At 32.5% G+C, this 21,058-nt stretch overlaps 1 protein-coding gene across 2 annotated transcripts in view; it reads right to left on the reverse strand.

Moving 5' to 3' along the window:
* Positions 1–5,940: 5,940 nt before the first annotated feature.
* The window catches only part of LOC150100175 (homeobox protein abdominal-A homolog), a 46,266-nt gene continuing 31,148 nt past the window's right edge, over positions 5,941–21,058 (reverse strand). For both annotated transcript variants that reach the window (XM_090402423.1, XM_090402422.1), the window contains one exon: positions 5,941–8,343. In XM_090402423.1, coding sequence (XP_090258549.1) covers positions 7,931–8,343 — 413 coding nt within the window. In that variant the 3' untranslated portion in view covers positions 5,941–7,930. The remainder of the gene's footprint in view (positions 8,344–21,058) is intronic.

Consider the following 21,058-nt stretch of genomic DNA (forward strand, 5'->3'; position numbering starts at 1 on the left):
ATTCTAATTACACGAAGTTGCACGTAAAGAGTTTAAAAGTATATGTATATAAGACAAAATGCAAGTTAAGACAAGTTTTTTGATATTTTCATCCACAATTTCATCTCCAAAATCTTCATTTTCATTATAGTATTGAAGACTATCGCGATTGGATGCAAACCCTTCATAGTTTCTGACATGGGTCACGTTTGATGGGACGTCACTTTCATTTCACTCTTGAACCCCATAACACTGTTACCCAATGCATTGCTTTCTTTGATTCAAAGCGTTGTTTATAACACAAGGAACCACCTGATGTAGCACGACAGCTGTGTTGCATCAGCATTGTAGATGCCATCCGTACTAAATTTTTGAAGAAAGATTACATAATTTTTCAAACGGCATTTTGTCCCAAAAAAATCAAAATTCTCATTTGTTTTTGTTCTTCTAGACTCGTTAAAAATGAAATGTTCCCAGTTAACCGGTGGGTGGACCAATTAAGAAATCTACTGTATATATTATGACTTCTCTCCACGAAATTTGTAAACCTGTAGGACATTAGTACCGTGGGTGAACTAATACATTTTTCCTTTTAATATTATTATTATTATTAACTATTTTATATGAATTAAAATTAATATAACATGTATTCTTTTTTTTTTCCTCCCACACACGAAAGTCAGAAGAGTTTATAACAAACAAATGGGCAAAAATCCGAATCTTGACTCCCACTTCTCAGGGTACTGATAGCCCAAGATATTGGTTGACCTAAAACTCAGTAGGAGCAAGCGAACAATTGTATATGATTAACTGTAAACAGAAAATAACATATTTTGTTCTAGTTTTTCCTTCTTCTAACTTTGCAATGGCGCAACAGTTTTCTATTTTGTAGTAATCCTAAACGAGAGGTTAATTCAGCATCGTTTTTCTTTCTTTCTTTTTTTTTTGTGGCTGAATGTTAAGAAAAAGAAGAAACATTATGAACATTAGATTTACATGCTCGCGGGCTAGTCATGGCTCAGGGAAAAAGAACCTAAAATCAAATCCTGTTTGTGATGGAAGAAAATTCATTAATTTTTTCAGGGGAACTATCTTGCCTTTTTTTTTTTTTTTTTTGAAGGAATTTTATTTCTATAAAAATAGGGATTTTTTTTTTTCTATTTCCCAATGACTTATGAAACCTTTCCCCCAACATACATTTACGGTACGCAATCAACAGTCTAGTCCAGTAGTTCTTAACCGGTGTTCCCCGGAACACTGGTGTTCCGCGGAAGGTGAATAGGTGTTCCGAGAAAAGTTCTAGAATTTGTCATTTTTAAATTAATTTGTGCTGACAAATTAATTTAATGATGGTTAATTGATGTTTAATTAATTACCGATTAATAATTATTTATCAATTATTGATTAATAATAAAAACATCAGCTAAATTACCAATTAATTATTAATTTATACATTACAAAATAACCAAGGTGTTCCATGAAAATTTCAGGATTTGTGAAGTGTTCCGTAGTCGAAAAAAGTTTGAGAAACACTAGTCTAGTCCAATGGACCAAAACTTCAAATCGTAGTCGACCCCGACAAAGAGAACATATGAATTGCTGAATTTGAGAAATTCAAGAGAAAATTATTGCGAAGAAAGCAATTTAAGAAAATGAATGAAGTTAATTCATTATGTTTTTGTAGATCCAGAAGTTAAAGATGCCAAAATATCTGTAATAAGCGAGAGAGAGAAGAGAAGAGTCGGAAGTCGGTAATGAAACTAATGCATTTCTTCTGCATAGATAAAAATTTTCCGGAGAAATGCCATCAGCTCTTCTTGATGAAGAGTTGCCATAGTTCTTCTTGAATAGTGTATGTCTAATGTCTGTATAGACCTCTTTGGTATAAGAATTGGTCAAAGTTCTTTTAGTCTCACCCAACTGTCATGAAATTGTACCTCATACATGTCTCTCTCCCATACTTACATACTACAAATTCCGTAGGCGATCTAAATCTTGGCTTCTTCATAATAAAACAATGTAAGGATTTTTAACTAGCAGTCAAATTAAGTTTTAGTAGTATTCGTAGGAATAAAATGATTGGAACTTGTCCGTCAGAGAATTATGCATAATTGTGTAATTGACCGCAAATCACAGCGATGTGCTTATTTATATGCATATAATACCAACTGATATTCAAAACCATGCCAGCAACGGTGGTTGCTAGCATGGTTTCGAATATCTGTCGGATGCCATGAGTGAGAAACGTGCTAATGACTGCCTGCTTAGTACGAGAAATAAGAGACTTGTGCAAATAAATACGAAGGCACGCATGCAAAGAAGAAAGTTATGAAGCTAATAGGCAAGATGATGGAAATCTTTGTATAAACAATGTCGATCTCATGTGTATTTAAGATCAGTGCTTTATTATAAATGGAGAGGTTATAAGATTGTTTCGTCCTCTCTGACCTAGCTTCTATATGTCACAAAGGAAATTCTAAGCTATCTGGTCTAATTAGCCTTATATGACGGGTAATTATCAAGAGAAAATGCCATAAATACTATCACATTTTGATATAATAAAAGATGTTTTTTGAAGGCTTCGAACAAAACATTATTGGGAAAATGTGTTGAATGGAGATCCATGATATGTATAGACAAAATTGTAGTTTCTAAATGTTGATATATTTGCTAAATTATAAAGATCTCTGAAGTATTTTTAAGCAAAATTTAATACTAAAGAAAACAAAAACGGATCCTTAACTATCTGTTTTCTTGCAGCTGTACAAATTTCTCACTGGACTGTCTTCATCTCAAGATAGAAAGCGCAGTCTTTTTAAAACTAGAACACAGGTATGTACTACGACTGTTTTGTAATTTGTTACAAGTAGATGAATGTTCGACCCTATATTAATATCTCAGACTCAAACCTGATTAAATATTTAAACATCTTTAAGGAATTTCAAGCCAAATGTATATCCATTGGTGCTCATAACAACTCTTTTACACTATTTTATCTTATTCATCACAAATTATGTTATGGGAATAGGATACCTCCACATGATTCTTGAATTTAAATACTTTTTAAGTTACACAAAATACATTCACGTGGAAGTTCATTCCGTCTTTAATTATAAAATATTAACATTTATGTTATATATTTATAAATAGGTGTGAAATATACGATAGTGAAAGCATCTGTATTAATCAGTTTAATTAAACAAAGCAAAAATTTTAAATAAATATTTTTATTTTTCGAATTAAAACATTTAAAATTTGAGCCTTGAAATTGGATTTAAAACCAAGCTCAATTAAACATATCGGAAATAGAAGTGAGGTCACACTTCTACCCATTTTAATATAGTCCTTATAACGACTGACTTAAAGGGGCGAAGCAAAAATGCTTTTCATCTTCCCCGTTATCTGCAGAGGACAGTGTAGGGATAAGGTGTTATTGAGCTATTAAAACTCTGATCATGGCAGGAGGGTAACAGCAATAGTCAAGCCTCAGTTCGAACTTCATTGGCTACAGCATTGCCATCCATTACCCTCTAAGGGTATTAATCACCGCATCTCACGGTCAATTCTTCCATTGCTCTTAATATTAATATTATATTTATCCTTATAAGGACTGGCTTAAAGATGCGAAGCAAAAATGCTTTTCATCTTCCCCGTTATCTGCAGAGGACAGTGTAGGGATAAGGTGTTATTGAGCTATTAAAACTCTGATCGTGGCAGGAGGGTAGCAGCAATAGCCGAACCTCAGTTAGAACTTCATTGGCTACAGCATTGCCATCCATTACCCTCCAAGGGTATTAATCACCGTATCTCACGGTCGATTTACATCACAACCTCCCCTTAATATTAAGGGGTTATGATGACAGGTAATTATCAAGAGAGTTAATTTAAGATTCACATCACAACCTCCCCTTAGTAATAGTCCTTATAAGGACTGGCTTAAAGGGGCGAAGCAAGAATGCTTTTCATATTCCCCGTTATCTGTAGAGGACAGTGTAGGGATAAGGTGTTATTGAGCTATTAATTAAAGCTCTGATCATGGCAGGAGGGTAACAGCAATAGCCGAGCCTCAGTTAGAACTTCATTGGCTATAGCATTGCTATCCATTACCCTCCAAGGGTATTGGATTGAAAATCAATCACCGCATCTCACGGTCGATTGATTCCCTCCCCTTAGTAATAATAATAATAATAATAATAATAATAATAATAATAATAATAAATTATAATGTTGTAATATATACGATATTTAAAGGTGTATTTTATACTCTCAAAATTTTTAAGAATATTTCAAAAATATTTAAATTTTAAAATTATTTTGAGTAAAATAAAAGTTTTGCCATTATTTTAAAGATATATAATTTAATATTTTAAGATACGTAATTAAAATCCCAACTTTTCTACTAGGAAAAGAAACATTGTCCAATGAACGAATATTATAAAAAATAGAAAATTAAAAAAAAAAAAAAAACTGTAGCTCTCTGTCACAGTAGCTTAAGCAGAGCTTTTAGTCGTTCAACTTCGTATCGTGCTCCAACATTCCAGTCATCGACAAAAGCCATCATCACCTCTCTAATGGAAGTCGCGGGTGTACATGATACCCCCTTATCTGCTAGAAAGACCATCACGTAGTCGTTAATTGCTATACGTATAGGAGTCGCGCTATATGATAAATTAAAGCAACCCATTTTCCTGGTTAGCCACCATATAGAGACATTCGTTGGGGGTGTACTTATAATGCTCGCGTGGCCATTAAAAGAAAGACACGCATCGATAGTTAAAACCAGTATTAATCCTCATTTCCCACTTTCTCTGTACGCTGGTTTTCCAGTGGAGAAGGAAAAAAAAGTGAGAATATTAAGACAAAAAAAAAAAGCAACCAACGACTTGAAATTTTCCGATGGGTCATAACGGTTGAAATATTACCTGTAATAGCCTCTAAAGACCCCAAGACGAAGTACAGTTAGGGATATAGAACGACATCTACGCAATGAGTCCAGTATATTGCCAGTAATATTTGGCAATTTACTGAGCACAAACCCATCCATTAAGCGACATGATAACGACCCCTCATTTCCATTCAAATCCTCCATTTTAAGTATTTTCGTTGCCGAAGGAAATATTTTTCGGAGAGTATGACCCTTCCTCAGAGTCGCTAGTTTTATTATCATTCATCGCCTCGATGCCGATATACATGTCGTCCATTCGTAGGGTTTGAGCCAGGCTGGGGTCTTTTGTTAATTCAGTACGCATGCGCCTTTTCTCCGTTTGCCCTCCCGCTCTTTCTGTCTGTTTGTCGGGGTATGCATGCCGACGATAATGCAAGGTGGAAGGCATCGATTTTTAGCGAGTACACTTTATTGGAAACTGTTATTTTTGTTTTGTGACACATGCCTTCGTATACGTTGGGTATTTATGAGACGGTTGTGTTAGAGCCAACGCGATTTAGTAGCTAATTTACACCAGGCTTGCTAGCGAGAATGAGAACAGCTCCTAACTATAGCAACATAATTAGAAATAATGAAATATGGTTGGTAAAGCTAAGCTTTATTTGGATTTATTAAAGGAAACGTAATCACCAAGGAACGTTATGAGCTGAAGTTTTTAGGAAAGTTAAAGCAAATGTACTGGATGTGTTAAGATTGCTTTACAGTTCATGATTAATGAAACCAGCTTTGCAAAAAAAAAAAAAAAACATTTATCCTTTTGATCAAGTTCGTTGCTATGATCTGACATTACAGCTGATTTCATTGCTTTTAGGCCTAACGAACTAACGAAAAGTTGACATCAGCAAAGTTATCAGTGTTATTGACTCTATGCGAATAAAATCGAGAATAATCCTAGTTATTATTCAATGGCAAATGTCTCCTTTATCATTAAAATTAGTTTTATTTATAATATTAAATTCTTTTTTTTTTTTTTTTTTTTTTGCAATCGCTTTTAATGGAAAGAAAAGACACAGATATCAATTTCCAAATGTTTATTTGTTAAGTTTAAATATCACGATTGTGATAACTACAGTCTTCTACACATATAGAGCAGGATACAGCAAGCTGGAGAAGATCTAGAGAAACGTTACCATTTGACCAATGTAGTAGTTTCAAACGTACTATGAGCGGAGGACAAATCTGACAATTTGTTTTTGTTTATTTTTCAAATGCATTTCATCAAAGTAAAGTACAATTTGAACATATCATCAGAGTGAGTGGGTCCATCAACAGCTAACTACATCGGAGGTTCAGGATACTTTTTTTTTTTTTTTTTTCAGAAATCGGATACATTGTGTTAACAGGTACGTAAACAGCTTCATCGTTTTACGTATTGAAAAGGTTGAATAGGGCACATGCTGCAGAGTTATAACGTGGCCACCACTGCCTGAACATCACAAGAACAAGGCCCTAAAAATTCTAAGACACCAAGACAGAAACACATCCTTGAATACAGTTTGAGATTTGTCTAACACTAACATGGCTGACAAGAACAATAATTATGGAGGGAGGAAAATGAAAAAAAAATAATAATAAAGGAAAAAATCCACCATGACTGCTTTGAGCGAATAAATTAAGAGCACGTATATCTTTCGCTCGTGTGCAGTGTCAAAAAAAAATCTTAAAAAATCAGCTCCTTTTTATACATATATATGTACGAGTGTACAGATGAGTATAAAATATGTACATAGGTATGGACACAATGAACTTCTACTCTAATTGCAGACCAAAACTCAAACTGCAGCTCAAAAAAAGGATGTTAGAAACGACGAGGAAATGCTGTAAGACCACAGTTACCAAGATAAATACGTATGAATCCTACGAATATTGTATGGCATTATAGCCCGTACTCCAAAGTCTCCTTATGGATACCAAGTCAGTAACGCTGTTATTTATTTTTTTTTCGTTCTTCTGTTATTGCAATTGGATTAAAAATGGCACAACCTCCTGTTAATGTATCCCATCTAGGGATATTTATATTCATCTTTTCGTAATAAAAAAATTCTAGTCACAAATGACCATTTCCACCCCCCCACCCCCTTTACTTCCAACAAATACTCACTACCCACAATACAGAACAGAGGTATTTCAAGGGTGGGAAAGAGAGTGAATAGCTCCTAGTTGTCTCAAAACATATTGCGTTGTTATTAGTCGAGCTGAGACAATTTAAAAAAATGTATAAACTACATGTTAACTTCAGTGGTAAACTCGTAAATTTAAACAATAATAAATGAAACAATTGTCCCCAAATAAAAACTGATAGACCCGAAAAAGGAACCAACTTTTTATCAAAAACTTTGAACCCTTATAGAAAGCCAACAGGAATAATAATTTTAAGAGATTAACATTAGAATGTTTGAACATCCCCATAAAACGAATTGGCGTTTCCCCTATCGGAAAAATCTCCAATAACAAACGAAGTAACCGCACCCAGTTGGAAATACAAAAAACAAAACAACATGAAAATATGGCAATTATCGGCAGTACAAAAAATCCCATTGCTTAGCAATGGTAAAGGGAAATATAGGGAAGATGGCGGATGGATGGGGGGAGAATAACAATATATTTCGTGTGCAAGAACAGAGTGCGAAATGGTCTGTCATATATGTGGATGAAGGAGGTGGCAAATTCACCGGTCGCGAGATAGCTATTCTATCATTTTATGGCACTACTTTTTTTTTTTTAATCAACACACGGCAGGCACATGCAGAAATACTCACATACGCACAACACTAAGAAACTCACAAGTAGTCGGACAGACATGCTTATAGATGATGTCGGAAGAGATGTAGTGAGCCCTAGTATTTCGCACTCAGATCAGCACGCGTCTCCTGACCCGACTAGTCGATCACTTTTTTTTTAAAATTCCTCAACAAAAAATTCAAGTATCAAACAAACCACACGTACAGCGTTTTGCCAGGGTTTAAAGGTGACTTTTTTTTTTTCTTCCTTTCATGCTCTTATATTTTATGGTTGAGAATTGGAAGTATCGTCGACAGCGAGACCGTCAGTAGCTGGATTATCGTCCGAAGGATCGTCGTCTTCGGACTGCTTCGTTCCATTTTTGGATTTTTCAGGATCTTTGCCGTCATCCTTATCCTTTTCCTTACTGCCGTTCTGATGGTGGGGATCTTTGAGCTTTGCTTCTAACCGAGCTTGTTCGTTGATTTCTTTGACAGCTCTTAATTCTTTCTTTAGCTTCATTCTTCTGTTCTGGAACCATATCTTGATCTGTCTCTCTGTCAGACAAAGAGCGTGAGCTATTTCTATCCTCCGTCTTCGAGTCAAATAATGATTGAAGTGGAACTCCTTTTCTAACTCCAGTGTTTGAAAACGTGTATAGGTTTGTCTTCCTCGTCTCCGCGGACAACCATTGGGACCTAAAACGAAAAAAAAAAAAAAAAAAGAAATACAAAATTATTATTAAAATAAACAGGTCACAGTTACAGTTCACCTAATATGGAAAACCAGGTTAAAATTCCTTTTCATTCTAGCTTCACAACTACACTTATGTGAGAAATGACAACCTGAGCAATTCTTTCAATAATTAAGATAAACTGTGATGGCGAATATGCACAAAAATGTGCGTAATATCTATACATAACACGACATTTAAAGTCTAAACTGTTTCATGGATGTGTGTTTTATCATTCTTCACATCCATTTCACGACATTTAAGATACGGTAAATTTATTATACTTGAAATACCTGTTTTCAACGCCTTATTCTTCGAGGCAATCCACATTGTGTAGTTCGCAGCTAATTTATCACACCAAACGAAAAACACAAAGCTTTTGTTGAAACCAAACTACAATAAATTTAGTGTAATTTACAAGATAATTGTTGGAGTTCGTTTAGTTCGTCTGCTGATATGCCCATTTCAAAAAATTTATTTTTGGATCTTTGTTCTTTCATCATATTGTTGCCTTATCTCAAATTTAATCGTAATTTTTTAATTCAATAATTAAAAATCGATATCTTTAGAAGTGATGTCATCACTTTTTCTTTCTTTCTTTCTTTTTTTTTTTTTTTAAATTCCAATTGTTGTCTTTCCAGTTCATTGTTATCGCTGAATATGTTGTGAGCTTTTCCGTTGCTTTTCTTAGCTTAGCATCTAATGGATAACTAAAAACTAACAAAAAATATTCGATAATTTTACAAATGCGAGCAAAGGACAAGTTGATTATTGAAATAAATTTTTGTTCTCATTTTATTTCATTACGAAAAAAAAGTTACTTCGTTTTTAAATACTCTCTTCATTATTTTTTAATTCCTGTCACATTATATAGAATTTAAGCAAGTTAAAAATTCAACGGTATTGTAAGCATCCCAGCACTAATTATCCTATTCTTAAGGTTTTGCTCATGAATACATAATCCCCCATGCTTAAGCAGGGTTAAGGTAATGTTTGTTAATTACACTCTGGCTATCTTTTTATGGCATGTAAAAAAAAAAAAAAAAGATGCTAGAGATGTTCTTTAATGGTATCTGGGATTTTGTTAAAAAGAAAAGTAAAGTCATTTAAAAAAGAAGGATAAAAAAAGCTTTGCTTCCATTTTAGTAAAAAAAAAAGCACAAAAAAGAAAGAAAGAAAGAAAAAGAATGTTGACTGTACTCGGTACATAACAAATGAATCAATAAAAAATAATATTTCATAATTTTTCGATATAATTTTAGAATTAATTCATATATAAATCTAAAATGGTGTTAAAGGGATATTTGCATAAAACAGTTATCTAAATAGTTTACTTATCTAAAATTATTTACGTTAACGATTCATTTAATATCATGCCTGCATTATTCAAGTACCTTTCTATCCAGACAACCAGACTTCAACAATGCTACGATCGCGACTGCACTTATAAATACAACTATGTATATTAAACAATTATTTCACTGTTTGTTGCAATTTATAACAACAATGGTCTTTTAACAATTGCTATTATTCTCATGTTCAACAAACAAAAAAAATGCATGTTAATTATTCGCTAGTTTGTTGTTGTAGATGCAACGAACATTACATTAATGTTACATGTATTATCAGTTTTGGAAAGAATCATATAAAAGCAAAATTGTGTTTGAAAAATTGTGCTTACGTGTCTCAGTGGATTGGTTGCTAAGGTTACCGAAACAATGAAACAGACCACTACTTGTAAATAATCAAATAATCTTAAAAAAACATCGTTGCCATAGTTACCTAGTGTGAAATAAATACGGACATTTTCAGTGTGGAACAGAATCGTATAAAATCCAATTGTATTTCATTGTTAAGTGGAATAGTTGCTAAGGTTACAGAAACAATGAAATAAACCACTACTTGCAAATAATGAAATGATCTAAAAATTTAAAAAAAAAAAAATGCCGTTGCCATAGTTACCTAGTGCGAAATAAACATCGTGGAGACTTTCTAACAATTATCAAGTATTCGCTGATAATTAATATTTTTAAATAACTAAAAAATAAAAAAAATGAGTTAAAAGCAAACAATTTTCATTGGAATAATACGTTCATTTTCAAAAACCGAACTTATAGATGCACTATTTATCCATACAACACCGGACTCATATACCAGTCCACTATCTTTTCCCTCTGTTGTGCTGTTTAATCTGAAGCTGTTCCAGTATCAAAGGTTGCCGTGTTCAGAAGACGTCGATTTCGCAGATTTACGATCTACGGGTGCCAGTAATAGAAGCTTCGAACCCGTATAACGATGGAATACTAGTCCGCTATATCATGAATAAAATGTCCGGGACCTCCACAGAATCGGATTTCCGAGGCGTCAGAAAAGGTAACCCGACACAGTCTGCAAATATATTGAATGGATTTAGGTACAGCTTGAAATGAAATTTTAAAACAGATCGCTTGCGTGCAACGCGTTATAAGGAATTCTGTTGCTCGCTTGCAACCGCCGTGGATTTCTGTTTTTTATCCTTCACTAGGCCCAGGTGACTTCGGGACAGCAGCCTATTAAAGCTGCATGAATTCTTTTCCACCAGAAAAACCCATCGAAAGTCTACTTCGTCTTTTACTGCCAGTACGTGGTACAGACATTGCACAAACGCGTGTTACAACGTCTCTCACGCCATGTAAATACCGTACGTTTGCCCCGCTAACGAAACAGCCGAATTCCAAAAATACAAGTAAATTTAGCAACGTGCTCCGATGAGTCTTCTCTGAACACGTGTACGAAGATGTTCCGTAAGATACTACCGTTGTTGATGCCGTGGCAGTTTGTCGTGTTGTCGTCTGAGCCCAACATATACAACATTTTATTTATTTATTTATTATTTTTCCCATTTAACTTGTAGTCCACGTGAGTTACTGTGACAACCAAACCCAAATCGATGTTGTAGATTTCTAATATGCCTGAGTCAGCTTGCTTCATTATTAGCTCCTAATATTTTTAAAATATAACTTTTCACACACACACACACACACAGTAGAACGAATCACGTATATGTAAATAATCTAAAACTCAAGCGATGTTATTTTAACTGGTGATTATTTTAAAATTCAAAATTATTTCTTTACTTTTATTATTTCCTTTTTATTTATATTAAAAATTTACAGTTCGCATTACTTATGTTTTTATGTACTCTACTATATTGTCAAACAGCATTATTTAATTAAAAATAAATCCTCATGAATCTGTAAGTCTTGCGTTGGTCTCATAGCCTTAGCTATGAGGCCAGTCTATTATGTCTGTTGTGGTGTTCTTATGGCTACTTTGTCTGTTTTTCGCGACGAAAACATGCGAGTTTACGGAGGAAAATCCTTTCGCACTGTATGAGACTGGGTTACTCACCTTTAGATGAAAAAAAAAAAAAGTAAATCAAAAGAAGACGTCAAGCAAATTAATAGCTTTTAGAGAATTAACTGCTTAGTGACATTAGGCTGATAAATAAATAGAATAAGCTACATTTCAAAGAAATTTTGCAACTGAAATTCAAACCATAAAAGTATTTTAAAAATATTTCGGTAACAAAAAGCTAGCACCATTCAAGTAGGAATTTGGACCATTGTTCATATTGAACGGTTTGATTATATGAAGTTGTATGTATCCTGTGCGGTATTGTTAGATATGGTTATTGCAACGTGCCAATCAGATTTTAACATTGCATTCTTTTCATTATTCGAATTTCTTTTTGGCTCGAGAGGCGATACTAATTGTCAAACAATATGAATATTATTAAATTATTATTAAAGAATTCTTATTCTGACTTAAATGAAATTTTCTAACAAGTGAGCTATGATCACATTTCGTTTGTTAAATTAATGAAGAGAAACTTATTTTATTTTTCGTTTATAAAAGAAATAGAAGTGTGTCTGGAAGAACAAATGAAAGCACTTGTGAACTCCTAACTAGGATATTTATTAAAATGCTTAAGTATAAAAACAGAAATACTCAAAATAAACTAAATGAATAAATTAGGATGCTTTAAATTGTTTCAGAAACATTAAACTTCTACGGTTGTTTTTCTCCGAAGTCGCAATCTGCTTGCTTACAACGTGATAAATCGTGAACTGCTTACGACAGAGACTTTTAGTGAAATGAAAGTTTACTATCGATTTTCGTTCATCGATGAAACTTACTCACAGGAATGGTTCTGATAAATAGAAAACTGATGTTTCTTCTCATATCGACACTAATTGTGTGGGTAGGTTTAGCTGGCGTAACTGGAAAGTACGTGACCAGTGTGTTACATTAGCATTTTCTGCAACACAACCTTATCTGAACGTACCAGTATAAAACACCGACTTCTGCCCGCTGTCGGGAGATATCTAGAACAGCGTTGCGCATATGGGGGAGGAGAGAGAGAGAGGAAAGATATTGATCGACATAGCCAAGATTCAAGTTGATAAGAAACAAAAGCTCTTATGTAGCTATGCGGGTCGAGGGAAAATTTGGGCGCTGTTCGTTTCAAATACCCATAGTTTTTGAAATAAAATATGCACATTGTTCAGTGGGGAACAGTAAATTGTAATAGAAAGCTAGCGACATTTAAAAGTTACTCAAATACTATCAACAAATTAGTTGTTAGGACTACTTTTGTTGCTTAACAATCTGCAGATACGTTAGTTCAATCCAATAATAAAATTAACGCAGTCCTAAACAAGTTCTTTAATAATAAAAGAATAAAAGATTATTAATGGTGTATTTGATAACATGCCATTTTTGAATATTTAAGAAATTTAACATTAAAACATTACTTTATAAGAGTTTCTAATAATATTTTATAAACTTTTTTTATAAATATATCTTCTTCAAACTGTTTTTAATTGCATTTATAATTCTAGGTGAATAATAAGGCAGCGATACACACTCAAGTCCTAAAAAGTCAGCTTCCAGGATACGAAATGGTAATGTACGACTCTTAAATTTGTATTACGATATTCGATCCTCCATTAATTAGAAATATTTGCAAACTTGCATTTTTCAACAACTGAATGTACAAGCGATGGCTTGAGCTGGGTAGCCGCTTGACCAAACACACGTGTAAGCATATGTAACTGTCTACACGCATGTTATTGAAATCTCTTTATCTATTGTCTAAGTATTATTGCTTTCACATAGGCTGTTAATAAAATTATTTCCTGATATTATTGTTAATTCAGATAAACTAGAAATAACTAGAATTTATAACTTCCGATTTTTTCAAATGTTTAGTTCTTTAATCGAAAATCATAAATAATAACAAGCAGCATCTTTCACGTGTATAAAAATTCGGTTTGAAATTTTCACAACAAAAAAGTACATTAAACATAAGTTAACTTTAAGACATATATGCTATGACAAATATGTGTAGCCTTAAGAATAATATAAGTAATGTATTTATTAAAATAAATAAAGTTTCTAATGTTAATAAATATAATAAAATTGAGGATATTTTTTAGGAAAAAAGAATAATATATAATTTTTACAGTTTTAAAGTTAATTTAAATTAACACACCTTTATCTTTTAAAAATAAGGATAAATAAAATTATCACGAAATGATGTGATTGATTCATTCAATCCAATACCCTTGGAGAGTAATGGATGGCAATGCTGTAGCTAATGAAGTTCTGAGGCTCGGCTATTGCTGTTACCCTCCTGCCATGATCAGAGCTTTAATAGCTCAATAACACCTTATCCCTACACTGTCCTCTACAGATAACGGGGGAGATGAAAAGCATTCTTGCTTCGCCCCTTTAAACCAGTCCTTATAAGGACTAAGTTCATAGCTTCTATTTTTTAAGAGAGTTTTTGAAAGCAAAATGTTCGCCCGATAATATGTGCTCGATTATCCGACCCAACAGGAATAAGAAAACTTGAAACACTATATTTAAATTTCTGCTCACGTTGACTCCAAAAGCAGCAACCTGTTTTAATACAATCATGTATAAAGTTAGCGTTAGCAATGACCTCATGCCGTCCACTATGATAGCTTCATTGTGCCAAAGTAACCAGAAATAATAATTTATGAGGTATTTAAGTGAAAAATGCCATGTTCTCATCCAGTCTCAAAGGCATAAAAAGGTGTAAGAAACATCCCCGTTAGAATCGGCTAACACCCCTTTTATCGGTAATGAACTGTCGCTTAACTACTTACTAAGTTTTAAAGCATATTAAAAGCTGTATACGACCCATCAAAGAGCCTGATGGGAGAACTTAATGTCAACGCCAATTGCTCACCTGCCGCACGTGGTATCCCTTGGCAACAAGGGCTTAGGTGAAAGCGTTTTTGCTGTTTCACCACGTTATAGCCTACAAAATGGCAACAGCTAACTGTGCTATGGGGTCTGAAAAGTGTCGTTTGGATTTACAGTCGCATACGATTGCGGCGTGTCACTACACAAAGACGGGAAGCGTTCCTCTTACGACCTCACTACCGTACAGATGTTGTACTTTTCGTTTTCCATAGGGAAACGACGAAATATGGAAGTACTTATGGAAGCTTTGACACACCATACGGTCAGAGGAAACTATTAAAGATGGAGGCACACGGATCTGCAAGTCTCTTCTGATTTACTCGAGTACCAAAGCTTTCTACTCCATGTTGGTGCTGTATTGAGCGCTTTCTTACATACATAACTGTAATTTTGAAAAGCTGTTGGCGCGCGAAGGCGACAACATCATACGAAAATGGAGCACGGGTTTATATTATTATTATGGGATATAAATAACAGAACTTGTTTGGTACGATACTTGGGTAACGGTTGCTCTAATGTTGACAAACGCAATAGCACAATCTTACAACGATCACCGACATGCTGAGAAATACTATCACAAATCTCACGCTCAAAAAGAAAGAAATAAAAACAGAAAGCAGTTGATCATAGTAAAACTTAAGATTCAATATACATAAATATAGAAAAAGGTGTATAAGTAAATACATAAATATTTTTAGAAAAATCAAAATTTTTATATATTTTTACAAATATTTCAAGAATATATAAAGTTACTATATAAAAATAGAGAAATAATATTATTAATTTAAAAATTATAATTGTAATTAAATTAGTTATTCATCATTGGTATTGAAAAATTACAACTGTCATAGCTTAAAGGTTGTACCTAACAATTGTGAACTAAAAATCATGCACGCAAGACTGCACGTTAAAAATACTTGTAGCAATATTTTACAATTATCCTTGCATCGCGTGATGTGGCTTTAATATTCTTTTGAAAGTGGTAATGGAAAATGATTTATCATTCGCGAATTACATTTTGTTTTATTTAAGGACATTCGGTGTTATTTATTTGACACTTCGAAGTAAAGCATTTTTTTTAAAAAAAGAAAATAGGAAGGCAAATTGTTTTTGTTTATAGTTCGTGAGGATGTGTACTCATGAATAATGCTAAATTCTAAGAAAGAAAAATATAACGGTGAAGAGATATTGGCGTTTCGTAAGAAAACTCGGTTAAAAACAAGTGCGGTCAATAAAACCAAATTTACTTCTTTGAAACTGTGATTACCAACGAATGAACAAGTAAAACTTGTCTATAAGAAAGGGAAAATAATGAATAATTAATTAAAAGATGATTTATAACATCATCGTTGCTGAATGAATGAAAACCAGATCATTCATACGCATGAATGGATTAAATACTCTTCAGATAAGGTCGGAAATATCTAAAATGGAGTAGGATATTTTCTATGAACAGTGAAATTGAAAATTAAAAGAGAGAAAAGAAATAATTTAATAGTTTTTAATATATGTTTTTAATAGAAGTCTTTCAAGACAAAATTTATTGCTACGACTAATAAAGAAAGTGGCCAAAAGATACGCATACCTTACTCAATATAACATACAAAAAACCAAAACAGATACACCATCGAAGAAAAAAACTTTGCATAATTCAAGCGTAAAAACACAGATTTATTTGGCATATCCTTCACATAACAATGGGAAAAAAAATATCGCAGCAGGGCAATTATTATCAAAGCCATGTTAGGCTATTAGTTTCTTGCTCTGTAGACAACTTGCCATCTTATTAACATTTTGTGGGAGACACCCACAAACAAATACATACAGTTTACATTTTGCATGTGACATTTTAAATACTCTGTAAGAATCGTATATATTTATTTAGTTGTTCTTTTTCCAAATAGTAACTGTTTTTAACTCAATCTTAATGCTAATATCTCAAATCTAGATGATAGCAGACAAATTAGAAGACAATCGTTAGCTATTCCAATTATCTACACAGACGAAATATCTGCAGATTATCTATCAGAATAATTAGTAGATGAGTTAATACAGCTACTTAATACTGTGTATTTTTTATTGTACATTCTTCTATATATGCATTATAAAAAAAAGACAGCAAATATATTTCCTCACTATTGTAATACCGAGCTTTACATATTCGAGTACCAAATGAAGTGCAAAATCTCCAAAATAAATGATTCGGTTAAAAATTTTGAATTCTTATATACAACTTCAATTCAAAATGGAGTTGCCATTCTTATTTTTTTAAAGTTCAGAATAATCACTAATTCACTATAGCTGATAAAACGGATTCTTAAAACTAAACTGACAACTAATCAAGTCGATCAGATAATTATAATTCCAATCGCAGATGATTTAGGCAATACTTATTACAAAACCATTATATAATGTGATAACTTTTAACAGCAGAGAAATCAATATAATTAATCAAACGAAATGATTAATGAGCTGCACACGTTCCTTTGGAACAACTTAGTCTCTTATGAAGTTCAAAACAATAATTTTTTTGTGTTTGCCTAATCTACTGTTCAGATATCACCGGATCTTTAACTAGGAGAAATGAAGATGACTGCAGTGTAGATTAAGAAAACACATCGAATTGTACCGGTACGTTGTAACAATGAGGTAACTCTCATTTAGTCTCGAAAAGTGTCCTCCCTCAATGAATCCTTGGAGATGTGACGTAATAATAATAAATGGCGAACGAATGAATTTTTTATAAATTTAATATACGTGTCACTTTACCTTCTTGACCTCGGATCGTTAAAGTACAATATTATCATTCAACAATATACGATTTACTCATGAGTTGTTACAACTTAACTTGTATTTTATTTGTTTTATAATGTTTATGGTGTTTATATCCTGTAACTGAAAAAAAAAAAAAACTTTGCCAAAAACAAACACCTTTATTTTATCTTTTTAGTGTTCTTGTTTAAGTTGCGCACTGGATGTTAACTAGATACGAGATTAATTCAGGTTTTGGCTGCTTATAAAGTGAAGAATAGATCCACATCAGAGATATTCATTAACAATCCAAAAGCTGCTACGTTTTTAAAGAATGTAGATTTCGTAGTGATGAGAGTTGCAAATTCTCATCAAAGTGTAAACAGTGATGCCATATTAATTCATTTGAAATGATTTAACAAATTAAACAGAATTTTTATTTTGTTAGTAGATGATAGACCTTATCGTATTGCTGTGTATATACGATATCTGCCAAATTAAAAACAATATACAGCAATCCCTCGATTAGTGCGCCTAATGCGTTCTTTAAAGCAGGCCATTAATCGAAAACGCACTAATTGAATATAATAACCTATGGGGAAAATGTATAATTGGTTCCTCAGATTTCTTTTTTGACCCTTAATTTTTTTATATAAAAGAATTAGGGTATGTCTCAGGGTCTAGTCAAAGAAAAACCATGAAGCTGAAAGACAATAAAACATATTCAGAATATAAATTTATTATTCTGCTTCTTAACAAAGAATTGAGCTAACGTAGTTTGGCGGACATTCTGTTTCTTTTTTTTTTTCCATACAACTGACGGTACGGCCCTATTGCCTCTTCTGCAAATTTTACTGGTTCTCTCTTCACCAGGGTCAGTCTCTAAGCATTGCTGCTTAAAAACTTCGATTGTACGAAAACTACTTTGAAACTGTTTCTGTGAAACCTCTTTGGGCTTGTCAGTGATTAAATTTTCTTCATATTCTTCAGGATCTTCCCGCTGTCCATTAATGAAATCTCATTCTGAGATTTCATTAATGGATCTAAGTTAATGAAATCTCATTCTGAGATTTCATTAACTTAGATTCATTTGAAAAGCCTCTAAAATCCTTTGCGCAATGTGGAAGAATGTGCTTCCAAACGCTCGCAGATTGCTAGCAGTAATTTCATTCGACTTTGCAACCAGGCTGAGATTTCTCTGATTTGGCTAGAAAAGTCTTTGAAGGCATTCGCTTCCAAAAAAAGGCCGGGTTTATCGACATTAAATATTTGTTGATCACAATAGTCCCCTTCTTACACAATTTTCTTCAAAATCTCTGGATATCTCCTTATCTGCACTTGCAGCTTCGCCTGTGATTAGAACATTATGTAGGCTATTTCTCTTTTTGAAACGCTCAAATCACCCAGCACTAACGTGGAGTTCTTTTTTACCATCATTGATAGCCCTTTCTTTCCAGGTTACAAAGAGACTTGATTTAATAAGGCCAGTGTTTAGCGGGATCCGTTTTTGGTTCCAATCTTTGATCCATGTAAAAAGAAGTCTCTCTAATTCAATCATTATAATACTTTGATTTCGAGTGCATGAACTTGAAGCAGCCTTACCTTTCTCTTTGTATTCAGCAGTTGATTCACCCATTTTTGTGTAAATATAAGAATATTTTATGGAATATACAGAATTTTATAAAATATACAGAATAAACTGTTTCATTTAATTTTTTTTAATTATTTCAAGTTTTTCTTCCAATGAGATTACTTTTCGAATCATTTTCACACTTCTATTTTTTGCTCACTAATTCTTTTACTCATGATTGAAGGTTAGGAAAATAATTTAAAATAAAAAAGTAAGGAAAAAATTGCACGTGATATAATCAGCAAAATGCTATGTGAAGCAGACGACATAAATTTTGGCGGTAAATTTGGAACATAGTGTACATGGAAATAGTGTAGTATGCCATTAAAAAATAACTTTGTAAAATGTTTCAAATTGATAACTAAATTATTTCATTCTGGTGAGTGATTTTATAAAATAGTTAGCCATAAAAAATGTATAGATCGAAAATTTTTAAAATCTGTAACATTTATTTATAAGATGTATATGAATTTTAGAGGCGCACTAATCGAATTTGGGTATCGAAAAAAATGACGCACTAATCGGGGGCGCATTGATCGAGGGATTACTGTATATATATATATATATATATATATATATATATATATATATATATATATATATATATATATATGACTAGTAAATTACATTATTTATTAATTATTTTGAAGTTATTGGAATTAAAATTTTTGTACACCAATTCCTATTTATACAAAAAAGAATATAAGAAATTTGTTTTTAAATTAGAGTAATTCATGAAAGAAATGCATTTTTTTCTCCTTTTTGTTGTAGGAATTTATCGCTGTGTAATATCATAGGAAGCAAACAAAATTCAAGAACAAGAATCGCTAGTTTATTTATTTTGCATTTATCGAGAGAAAAGTATAGCCAGACCTATTACTGGTATGTTGTACTTATTAGCAAATAAACAAGTTGGATTTAAAGCACTTTGTTATCAATGATGTACCGCACTACACTAACATATACCTAATTTAATCCTGGCACTTCTAGTGTCTGTCATCATCGTCTCAAATTTTATGTAATTGATCAGTATTTAAGAAATAAAAAAAAAACTATTCTAGATGAAGACCTTATCGTGTTGATGAATAATAATTTATGTGCAGCCACTTTTGTGTGTTTATGTGAGTATGTGAGAGAGAGAGCATCCCACGGATTGGAGAATTTCAAAACAAGTCAAAGTTCGGTTAGATTTAAATACGTAGGGGAAAAATAACCAAAGCTAAACAAATAAACACAAACCATAGAGTCAACAATTCTTAACAATATTTGAAGGAATGTGACATGAACATAATTTTATAGCTTTCAAAACGGATCATTTCATAAAATGAACAAAAGCTCGTCCACTTTACTAAAAAAAAAAATGTTTCATACCTTTAAAAATAAAGACATTCCGTTATATAAGCAAACAAAAAAATGCAGATGCAGTCAGGAACAAGAAATATTATATTATTTTTATATTAATTATTAAGAGAATATTAATTTTATTTTAAAAATACTTTAAAATGTAAGCAAACTTTCTCTACTTTTTAAAATAAATAAAAATATAATACACCAAATAATAAAATAAGTAATCTAAATATATAAATAAAGTACCAAAACGATAGTTTTTGATTTGTGTCAATAACGGTGCAGTCGATTTATCAACTTTGAGAACTTTACATTGTGGAGTTCTATATGAAAACTTGTGATGGATAAAGTTTAAATCACCCGACTTATTTAAATCACCCGACTTATATATAGAACAAAACTTTCCAATATCTTGCGACTAGCCAAAAAAATCCTGATCACTGTCTTATTGCGACTAGGAAAGAACCAGATTTCGATTAACTAAAGCAATTAAGACTGTAATACAAATGTATTACGTCCAGTTAGAAAGAAAAAAAGCCATCAATTCCACCATCAAATGAGAGCGACTAACTGGCCTTCGTTTGCAAATAAACCTTAAAAAGGTTTCGTTACATCCTAGACAAGAAACAAGCCGTAAATTTATAAAAATTAGTTTAATGCTAAATGTAAATTCTCT

Source organism: Typopeltis vanoorti, chromosome 13 (genome assembly GCF_054136105.1).
Source record: "Typopeltis vanoorti isolate ZY-2024b chromosome 13, IOZ_Tvanoo_1.0, whole genome shotgun sequence".
Taxonomy (NCBI): domain Eukaryota; kingdom Metazoa; phylum Arthropoda; class Arachnida; order Uropygi; family Thelyphonidae; genus Typopeltis; species Typopeltis vanoorti.